At 43.5% G+C, this 11124-nt stretch overlaps 1 protein-coding gene across 1 annotated transcript; it reads left to right on the top strand.

Moving 5' to 3' along the window:
- Nucleotides 1-7369: 7369 nt before the first annotated feature.
- On the top strand, nucleotides 7370-10970 carry LOC136535739 (uncharacterized). The gene is made up of 8 exons (XM_066528115.1): nucleotides 7370-8857; nucleotides 8961-9026; nucleotides 9114-9156; nucleotides 9462-9516; nucleotides 9702-9750; nucleotides 9939-10006; nucleotides 10124-10241; nucleotides 10717-10970. The coding sequence occupies exons 1-8, from the start codon at nucleotides 8714-8716 to the stop codon at nucleotides 10828-10830; spliced, it is 657 nt and encodes a 218-aa protein (XP_066384212.1). The 5' UTR covers nucleotides 7370-8713; the 3' UTR covers nucleotides 10831-10970.
- Nucleotides 10971-11124: the final 154 nt, after the last annotated feature.

Genomic DNA, 11124 nt, shown 5'->3' with positions numbered 1-11124 from the left:
GTAACCTTGCTCCTAGAATTGTTTAGGAGAGCTCTAGCTAGCTCGGCACCTTTATTGCATAATTGTTATCTTTGCAAGGTGCTAGTGAACACATATAGTGGAGTATAGTCTCGGCTAGACCGATAGTCTTAATTCCGCATTTATATCGGTTAGCCAACGCGATTAAGTTTTAGAAAAGACTATTCACCCCCTCCCCTCTCTAGTCGCCATCTTGACCCTTCACCAACGCCTCTACCACTACTCTAGGAGCAAAGGTGCCTCAGCAGATACTATGGCAGAACCTCCTAAGTTATAGGACCCACATACACCTGTCGCTGTCCGACGACCTTTGACATCTATGCATATGTTTCCATTAACTTAAAAAGACTATTGGGTGTCCTCAGGGAACCCCGAATCATCCACGATTTCTGAGCAGGATCACGTTACAGAGTCAATGCAGTATTACAACATTTATTCAAATATCAATACCAGAGTAAAAACAGCGGAAGTCTTACGATAACATAGTTTACAAACCAGTTGTTTCAAACCTTACAAACTAAGTTCGATAATTATTACAAACCATAATAGTAATGGAGTGGCATAATTAACATATACATAACACACAAAATAAACATCCTGCCCAAGGATCACACATTTACTTCTCATCGTTAGAACGAACGATAGTCATGCAGCACGATCCAAAACAGATCTGCTCATGAGGCTCACCTGCAACAAGGGTCAACAAACCCTGAGTACAAAAGTACTCAACAAGACTTAACCAAAATAAGAACTGATAAACTCAAGAATGCAGGCTCAGGGTTTCAAGGTATGGCTTTAGCAATAATCAAAGTTCTTTTGCATAAAAGCTCTTTCAACAAAATTCTTTATATAGAAAACTTCATAAGAATTATATACAAAGCTGACACGATCCGCGCTGAGATCATGAAACTTCATATCTAACACCTTCACAAGCCTTATTCGAGTTCCAGTTATTAGTACTACGATGATGAACAGTGAGTTGAGTCTCCATAACCGAGGAGCAACGATGATTCGAACCGATTATAAACCCAGCTGGGAATTCCAGACCACACGACATATGCAGGTCCCCGACCTACATATACCAACCAACCCTTGGATCCTCTAAAACAAGAACGGGTCCGCGCCACCCGAGAATACAGTACTCCACCAATCCAGCCCATTACCGCGTGGGTACACGCTATTCCCGCCATCTCTCCACTCCTAGTGCACGAGTAGCCCTTCTCGTAATAGAATTGCTAAGCTCAGGCTTACCGGAGTATGTGGTTAGTACTACAAATTCTCACCTCATGCAATTCAACAACGGACGTGCCTTAATCGACACAGGCGGAAAGAACCCGCTCACAAGACCTCCATGTCTGGTGGCTCACACTCACCGAGTCCGCCCGGTCTAGATTTATTACTCCACATTTCCATATCACATGCTAACATAATTAACCAATATTCCATTTAAAACTTGTAGGTGGCAGGTAGTCACCTGACTTTTATCGTTCTACGCATAGCTAAGCAAAACTAGGCATATACGAGTTTAAAACTGGTAATTTGGTAAATATGGAATAACAAGGGTGGTAATGCACCAATTAGGCTCTTACTTAACTCCTAACCACTTAATGCAGTAACGGAAAGCAAAAGCAAAATTAATTTATAAAACATAAGGTAGGGTTGTATGCATCCGGGGCTTACCTTCGTTGACAGAAAAATCCGGCTCCTGCGACGTTTCACAAGTATTCGATCTGACCTCAACAAACGGATTAACCTCCTCAACAACTTGATTAACTACAACGTGTTCACCTTCATTCACTACACGTAATAACAATACCATATTTAACATGATGTGGAATACGAAATATAATGCTCGATAATGGATGCAAAAATTAACAATTTGAATACAACTTTCCTTCGCGGTACAGTTGCAAGTCAAACAACTAAATCTTTTTCATAACACATACATCAATTGCCAAGGATCATTATCAACTAATGACCCAAGGTCATCACTCAATCCAAAATTTCAAACAAAACCTAAATCATCAAAGGTTGATATTTGCTTTTATGAATTAATTATTTAATTCACAATTATGAAATAAATCAACTTGTTCTAATTGACCTCAAAATTTTTGTAAACATTCATCACATGATAACTAAGTGGTAAAACAAATCTCATAATTTTTGGATAATTAATTGAGCCTAGAAAAATCATGGAAATCCATTTATTAATTAATTGAGCAATTTTTATTACATTCAAAAAGTTCTGTAAATCAATATTTCATATTTTTACTAAATAATATTCATCACAGAGAGGTCACACAAAAATTTTCATAATTTTTGGAGCTATAAATAAATCTACACAAAAATAACAAATTACAGCACTATTCAATCATTTCTGAAAAAGGACAAATTCATTTTCAAATCACCCGCTCACACAAACAACTCGGGAAGAACCAGGAGCTCACACAAACAACTCGAAAAGAACCAGAAGCTCACACAAACAACTCGGAAAGAACCAGAAGCTCACACAAACAACTCGGAAAGAACCAGGAGCTCACACAAACAACTCGGAAAGAATCAGGAGCTCATACAAACAACTCGGAAAGAACCAGGAGCTCACATAAACAACTCGAAAAGAATTAGGAGCTCACACAAACAACTCGGAAAGAACTAGGAGCTCACATAAACAACTCAGAAAGAATCAGGAGCTCACATAAACAACTCGGAAAGAATCAGGAGCTCACACAAACAACTCGGAAAGAATCAGGAGCTCACCCCGAACGCACTGGAGCATAAAGTTGGATCAGAAGAGCAATGGATGAGTGGTTCGACGTGCACAGGAAGCACTAGTAGCTCACCCCGAACTCGATGGAGCAAAGAATGGGGCTGGAGAAGCAACGGTGAAGCAGGTCAACGACCCGAGCAACCACGGCGGAGCAAAACGTCGACAGTGGTGGTGCTCCAGCGACTACGGTGGACAAAACTATCAAGCAACAAGGTATTAAGCACCACGGCATCAAGGCGAAGCTAGAGGTACACTGAGCAAGAGCAACGGCTCACTGGAAAGTGCTGGCCACGACGGCGCAAGCACGACGGTGAGGTTGCCGGCCAAGAGGAAGAAAGGCGCGCACAACGGGTTCCCGGTGGAATTAGGCACCAAGACTCAGTTGGCTAGGTGCGCTAGGAGTAGGTGGAGCTGGAACAAGCTTTGCTGAAACGGTGGAGGCACTACAGCGATGGCAAACGCACGACGGAGCAGCGGCAATGACGACTGGAAAACAGAGGAGGATAGTGGAGAAAAACGGCGACGGTGAAGTCCTTATAGAGCGGCTCAGAAGCAAGGGGAAGCCACGCAGGAGCCTTTCCCGTGCCAGCGCGAAGCCAAGGGCGGCCACCGTCGCGTCTGGAAGCAGAAGGAAGACCGTAGACGGTGAGTTGGCTTCCATGGTTACTGTTCATCAAAATTACCAAACTGCCATTCGATTTAAAAATCTAAATTACTCCCAAATTTATGTAACAACTCAAAAATCTCCAAAAATAAAAGTTGTTCAAAATCAAAAGTTCTACAACTTTGCTTTTATAACCACCCCCTAATTCGGTCTATATTTTGAAATGCAAATTTGGATTCAAAAAGGAAACATTTAAAGAATTATGCCTTTTCAAATTACTTCAAATTTTACATAACAACTTTAAAAACTCTAAAAACAAACTTTGTATAACTTGACAAGCTCTACACTTTTGCTTTTAGGCTCAACCCCAAAATATACTTAGATTTTGAAATGGGTTTTCAGGGTAGAATTTAAATACTGAAAATCAGAGTTTTCAGAAATTCAATTCAATACAAAGAATTTTAACTCAATTCAAGCCATACAAGTCAACACATGTAACATAAAGGTAAACTTGTTTTAGTGTATGCATATCAAAAATTTTACTAACACATAAATGATGTACTATGCATATGATGACATGGCATGTTTTAGTATTTAAACACCCGAGGTGTTACAGATACGCGAAGGACAGCATGGATGAAGTTGCAGGACTCGACAAGGTGGTTGGCCACGAGCGTGAGGTTGTTTTGGTTCACGGCAAGCACGGCGACGGCGTCCCCGGTGGCCTGCTGCTCCGCTGATGAGACTGTTACACGGGTGAGGCAACCAAGTCAACACGACGCAAGGCACCGCTCAATTGAGACAAAGAATCAAGGAGCGATGCCCTGGCTGAGCACCCACCTCGATGGCCATGGCAGACTGCCGTGGGGAAAACGCTTTGCATTACCTCACTTGAGGATGACGGCACGTCGGAACGACTCTAATCATGAGCTAACTACCAGAGCTAGTTGAGTGCTCGGTTAATTGGATGGAGGTGGACTACGCAAGGCTAATTAGATGGACGACGACGTTTGGACTTAAGGGGGTCGTCGGCGGGGGAAAACTCCAATTGAAGCCCTGACACCATACGACTACAACAGTAGCAAGCTTGGCACGAAGCTGGACTCCAACTCGACCTCTAGACGCGCGCAATTATAAGGATGGGGCCTGCTTTGTGGGTTTTGCCTTGACGCGGCTCAGCCGGTGCGATGCCATTGAAGGCGATGTGATGGAGGGTTTGATGTGGAGCAATTACTAATTGGGAGAGGACAGTAGCGCGACGGTGATGGCTCCATGTGAGCGTATGAGTCCGGCACGACGATGTGCGACCGTAGCGCCACGACTCACAAGGCGACGATGGCTCGGTACTGCGCACTATAGAAGCTGACACCGGTCTGGGGAGGCAATAGCGTGGCAACGCACGAACGTGAATGTGATGGCGAAGGTAGACGGGTAGGCCTACACGTGTGCAGCCATGAAGGGTCAACGACAGCAGTGACTGGGCGAGCGGCAGTCGGAGCACAACGCGACCGAGGGCGCAGCTCGACACGACGGCGAGCAGCGTGGCCTAGGTAGATGCGATGGTGGGTAGAGCAGCCAAGCTCGCTGGACCCGGCATGTGCGTGTACGTGCTAGTTGTGTGCCAGGGCACGGTAATGACGGTACAGACCCATGCGGCGGTGCGCGTGTGCACGCCAGTGCAGCGCGCCAAGCCAAACCAAAGCCTAGTGGCCATGGTCAGATGCTGGCACCATTCAAAAACGTGACTTGCACGCTTTTTAAAGCTACTTAAAAATCCAACTCGATGATCCAGTAGCTACACCGCCTATTTTACGCTCGAGATAGTATGTCAAACTACTAAAACCAACCATGAAATTATGCTACTTCTTAATCCAATCCGCCTACAAAAATTCCGAAACCTAGCTTCGTCAAAGCGTTGCCCAACTTAGGAATTTCAGCTAAGTCTTAAACGGTTTCGCGTCGAATGCGATTTTCAAGCTATTAAGTAAGCTATCTAGCGAATCCCATTCACGACCGTCAGTATTTCACCGTCACCTACAAAGTTTGTACTACAACTTTATTAAAGTCCCGCATGTGTGTTCTATAGTATTCTTGCTCAATAAAAATTAGTTGAGAACCCTAAGTAATAAAACGTGACATGAAATGTAACATTCGTTTCACGTTTCCAATGAACGTTTCAAGTTATGTGGATTACTTCGCACCCTATATTACACACATTTACACATAAGTATGATGCTCATGCAGTGTTTTAGCAAAAGACTGTATAGTGTAACACCGAGAGTGTTATAGATCCACGCGAGCTGCGCACGCCGACGATCACAAGAGGCAAGGGAGGGCCACGGCCACCACCGGAGGATGATGACAAGGCACGAGCAGCCGTGGCGCCTCCACCGCCACTGCGAGCCACGCATAAGTCGAAGGTATGGCTACCTAGTTTTTGCCTAATTTTGGGCCTCTTGTCTCCCAAATTCCAAAAGTTTTGCAGCCCAAGTTTTACTATTTTTTGTCTATGGTGTTTAGATCCATTTTGTCAAAAGATGGGATAAAACAACAAAAGTTTTGGCAAAAGTGGAGAACTAAACATGCCCTAATTTTGATGATAAAGGTCTGTTTGAATGCCTCCTTAGCTCTTTATACACGCTCCCACAGTGCAATTCGTCCCTGTTTGGTTACTGCACACGGTGCTCAAAGCAACCCGAGCTTGCATCCCATAATTCAGCCAAATTCTGCGTATCTAGCTATGCACCTTTTCTCCTGCACCCGCTCTGCAGTTAAGTCATAGTCTAGCCACTTATGCAAGAAACCAGTCACACGCATAACACTGCATAGCTTCCTATCCAGGCGAACCAAACAACAACAAATTGCATTGCTTGTCCAGGTTAAGAGTATATTGCATAACCTCTAATGCAATGTAATACTAATGCGAGTAACCAATCAGACCTAAAGTGTAGACAGGTAGTGTCATTTAGATAAGTCAAACTCTCCTGTTGGCTAGCCTATCCATCTTGATATTATTTTTAGTTATTAGTAAGACGTATCCTGTGTTTTAATATAATTGAAGTATTGAACTACATATGTTCTTCAAATAGTTATGCACATGCTTTTGATGCTATACAATTTTTTCATTATAGAAGTTCCTCTCCTATACAGGTCGTTTTTTCTATAGAGAAGTGTTACATTTTTCTTCCGAGAGAGGAACTTGAAGAATATAGCATCAGTTTTCATCTTGATGCTTTTTAGCTTTACTCTATAGGAAGAAAACAACCCTCAATACAAGAAAAATGTATAACACATGCTATACATTTTTTGGTTATAGAAAAATGTAACACTTCTCTATGAGAGAAATTATCTGTATGGCCCTATGAAACTCAGTTATTCCTTGTATGGCCCTACAAACTTCGAAATTCTTTGTATGGTCCTGTCTTCGAATTTTAATGACCCATATGACACTACCGTCAGTTTTAGACCCTAACACCGTTAAGTGCCATGCGAATTGTCCATAATACCCCTGTTGTAGAAAAATGCGCTGATTCCTTGTATGGACCTGCTTCATCTGATGTTTACAATATTACCTCTATGACACTGAGTATTTGTATGGTTTGTTTTGACATTAAAATTCATCCACATTATATTATAATTTAGAAATATTTTTGTTATGATAATATGCATTATCTAAGCTTTGTAATTCATCTATATTATCTCTTATCTACCGTGGTTCATACATCTTAAAGGGGTCACAATATGCAACGAACATATGCACAACCTTTGTCTTATGGTGTTTTTCAAACATAAACATTAAATCTTGGTCACATTTCACTTCTGGGAAGGTTTTCAAAGCATCATCATAATACTGGACATGTGCAACTTCTAAATAGCCAGGAGGATACTGTTGAACAATTGATTCAACTAAATCCATATAATTTGTCAAGTTTGAATCAAGAACCTTAAAGTTAAAACATCTAACATCTTTTCTTGCTTTTTTGGGTTACCAAGCAACTTAATTTTGAGACAAAAAGTTGAATTTGGATCCAACCTATACATGAAGTCAGGAACGTACATTTAGCATAAGGCGCATAGGTACTGCAAAAATTTGGTACTATTAGCTTTGGCGAACTAGAGCACAGGCATGTAAAACTCACCCTTCCTGCGATTTGTTGCTTCTTCCTAGGATGTTGCCTCCATCGGACCTTCTCCAATTTGAGGGCTGTCGTTCGCAGCCTTAGCCTGTACGTCGACCATGGTTGTGTCCCACCCGGTGCCCTACGGTGGGAGGCCGCGCGCCCCTACCGTGGCAGCCAGCAGGAGGCGGTGCGCCCCTGCCCTGGTCCGACCGCAGGAGGGCCGGCTGCCCTGGAGCAGCGCGCCCTCAGCCGCGCGAGCCACGTGCCCTCACCTCTCTCTCCTGCCACGTCCTGGAGTTGGGCCGTTCCCTCCCACGCCTCACCTCTCTCCCGTGCTGGAAGCGCCTCTAGCCCCTCTCCCCTGCTTGTCGCGTCCCTGCGAAGCCGATCTAGTGTTTGGGTAGGGAAGACGACGCCATGGATGCATAGCAGGGTCAGAACTCGAAGAGGATTCACGGAGTCGAGTTTCTACCGTCTTTCAACGAGAGGGGTATTTTGGTCACTTGCGGATTGGTCTAACAAGGACGACCCACATTTTTTGCGGTGATCTCTAATAGAAGTGATGGTAGTGTCATGTAGCCATGTAGGTCGCTGGAAAACGAACACAGCGCCATACAAGGAATTTCAAATTTTATAGGGGCATACAAAAAATAACTGAGTTTCGCAGAGCCATACAGATAATTTTCTCCTTCTCTATAGGGAGAAAACAACCCTCTATCCGAGAGGAGCTTGAAGATCAAAAGAACTTCTTTTCTTTATAACATATGAAAATGTCAAAACTTAAGTGCTTTGTTCACTTGGCTGATAAGTCATGGCTAAAAGTACTGTTTGTTGATTTGTTGTGAAAGAAAATTACTGTTCGTTGACTGAAAAAATATAACTTATAAGTCAAGCGAACATGATATCTTTAATCACTTATATGAAACCAATTTTCAAGTTACGAGATGTTGCCGCGGTGATCTCTTACTTCTTGTAAATATATTGTCTATTCCTATGAATAAATAAATCTCAGTGAACTGAAAAACGGTTGCCGTTGTTTTTTTCCTAAAAAACTTGGTGGGAGGATCTGCATCCGACCCAAACCGGCTGCATCAAGCTCCACCAGTGGAGACAGGGCCGCCGGCGGCCGCGGACGCGCGACTACACCACCGCGGTTTCCACCTCAGGGCGCCTTCCCGTAACCTACCCAAGCGCGGCCCCGCCATGCGCGCGGAGTCCACCCAGATCGGCGCCTTAACCGCCGGGGCCGCGCACCTGCTCTGCTTTGCGGGCCTCGCTGCCGCCCACGCCCTCGCTGGCCGCGGCGCGCTCGTCTCCGACCCCGCGCTCGCCCTCCGCCTTCTCGTGGTATTTTCACTCACCTCGCCGCCGCGGGTGCCGGTGTAAACGTATCTTCGGTCTCCCCCTTCTCTCTTCCGATCCGAACTGAGTATTTTTCTCCTTCACTTAGGTCTGTGAAGCGCCCATAGTCATCGCAGTGTTCAGCTACCTCCGGCGTGATGCCAAAAGCTGCTCGGTATGGCGCGAGTGCAACCTGTTCGATGAATTGTCGCTTTAAATTTTTGGTTCAGCGATGGAGTCATCGGGTTCTCCTTACTTTCAGTTTTTCAAGGCTGTTGCGAGAGGATTGATCGGCTTGCCCGTGGGTTGGTTCTATACCTTGACTTGGATTGCATTCTTACTTTGATACATTGCTGTATGAATATGAAGCCCAAAACGAACAGCTCCATGCTGCAGATCTGAACCGGCAGTTAGTATTATCAGCCCGTTGGACTAACTGTAAAAATGCTGGTTCGGTTTCATGGAACAAGAACTACAGTCAAACTGTTAGTTATGAATTATTCAGCACTACTTTTCAGTTTCAGCATAAGCGAACAGGGTGTAGGATCTGTTTATTTAACACGTTTCATTTCTTTGATCTTACTGCACATCTTTTCCTCACCCATGCCAGGAGCTTTCCTTAATGCATTTGGGGCAATCGTTCTTGGTGCACCTGTTGGAATCAAGTAAGTTAGATTCAGAAAGGATTTAGCCTGTCTTTTAATGGATGAGTAGGAATCATGACTAGGATTGGTGTCTTTAGTGCTTTGCACTATATTCTGTCTTGCATCTGATTTTAGTAAAGTAAACCATGATATTTCAATTTACAAGTACTAACAGTTCCTTATTTGATTGAATTATGCATTTGCAGATATTGGATAGCTACTCTATATTGGTCACTTGTCATGTCCCTGTTCACAGTAAGTGCCATTTTTCGCTGATTTTCTGGTATAAAACTGAGCAACTGAGCACTTGACACTTGAGTACTGTTGAGACTGGCAACAACCAGCAATGTCTTGTGCTGATAATCCTGTACTCATAAGTTACCACTTTGCATTTACTGCATAACTTCAGCAACTGAGGTGAGACTAATTTTATTATCTTTCAGTTTGTTCCCGCGGCATGTGTCTTTGGAGCATCCAAGATTGATTGGCTGAATGTGCTTTCTCACTCCATGTAAGTTCCGGACTCGTAAACTTTTGAATGGTAGAGGTTCATCCAGTGGACATATTTCTTTCTTTTGTATCATCCAGCAACTGTGCCATGATATTTCATTGTCTTTGTACATGTCAGTTATTTCACGCCAACTGATGTTGAGAACTACATGATATCTGCACCTTGTCATGGAGCTGTGCTAGGAGCATGGCTCAGTGCTTGGCCTATGCCCCTTGACTGGGAGAGACCCTGGCAGGTACCATCTTTGAATCTTAAGTATGTTGCCAAATTCTAGGCATGGGAAAGCTGGATCATATGGATATGTTTGTGCACACTTGGTGGTTAACATGACACTAAATAGCTCTATGGAACATACTTATGTTTATGGTCTAACTGGGGTAAACATATGGGGATCACAGACATGGCCAGACATTAAAATAGGGGAAGTACCTGCCACAATTCGTTTATTCCCATGGGAGTTGGGTGATTTATGATCCTCATTTCCTGACTGAATTTTTTGAGAGCTACAGGGCCACCACATGAAATTCATTGGTTTGCCTGATGTTCTGTTGAGTGTTTTTGCTTTTGAAACTCTCAATATCCTGATGCCCCTTTTATCCCATCTCATATACTTAATGATAGATCTTACCTTCAAGTGTCACATTAATGATGATTCCTTTGCTGGGCCTTATGACTGATTACTATTATTCTGTTTCTTTGATCTTTCGTAGGAATGGCCAATCTGTGTCACTTACGGTGCAGTTGCTGGGTATATGGTTGGAATGGTGGTGTCATTGGTCCTAATAGCTGTTCACAAGAGAAGGGTTCGTGCAAAAGCTGACTAGCCTGTGGATGATGAGTGCACCAGTGCTTTTCTCTCTCCATTTTTCCTGGTTAGATATGACTATTGACTAATCCAAGAGTCCTGTAGTGTTCGACTGTTCTTCCCACAAAGCAATGCATTTTCTGATGTCCTTTCTTGTTAGTGTGAGTACTGATTGTTTTCAATAGCTTCATCCAGGTTCACATTGTTCTATTCTTTCGAAGCCTTTTTTGCAGCTGTACATTGTTTTGTTGAATGTAATGAGAAGGATTGCAGTACAGTTTTTCCATAGAGAGGAGGGAGGTTTATTATTACT

This window comes from Miscanthus floridulus, chromosome 2 (genome assembly GCF_019320115.1).
Source record: "Miscanthus floridulus cultivar M001 chromosome 2, ASM1932011v1, whole genome shotgun sequence".
In the NCBI taxonomy this organism is placed as follows: Eukaryota; Viridiplantae; Streptophyta; class Magnoliopsida; order Poales; family Poaceae; genus Miscanthus; species Miscanthus floridulus.
Note: the sequence above shows the minus strand (reverse complement) of the source record. Positions and strands in the feature narration are given on the sequence as shown.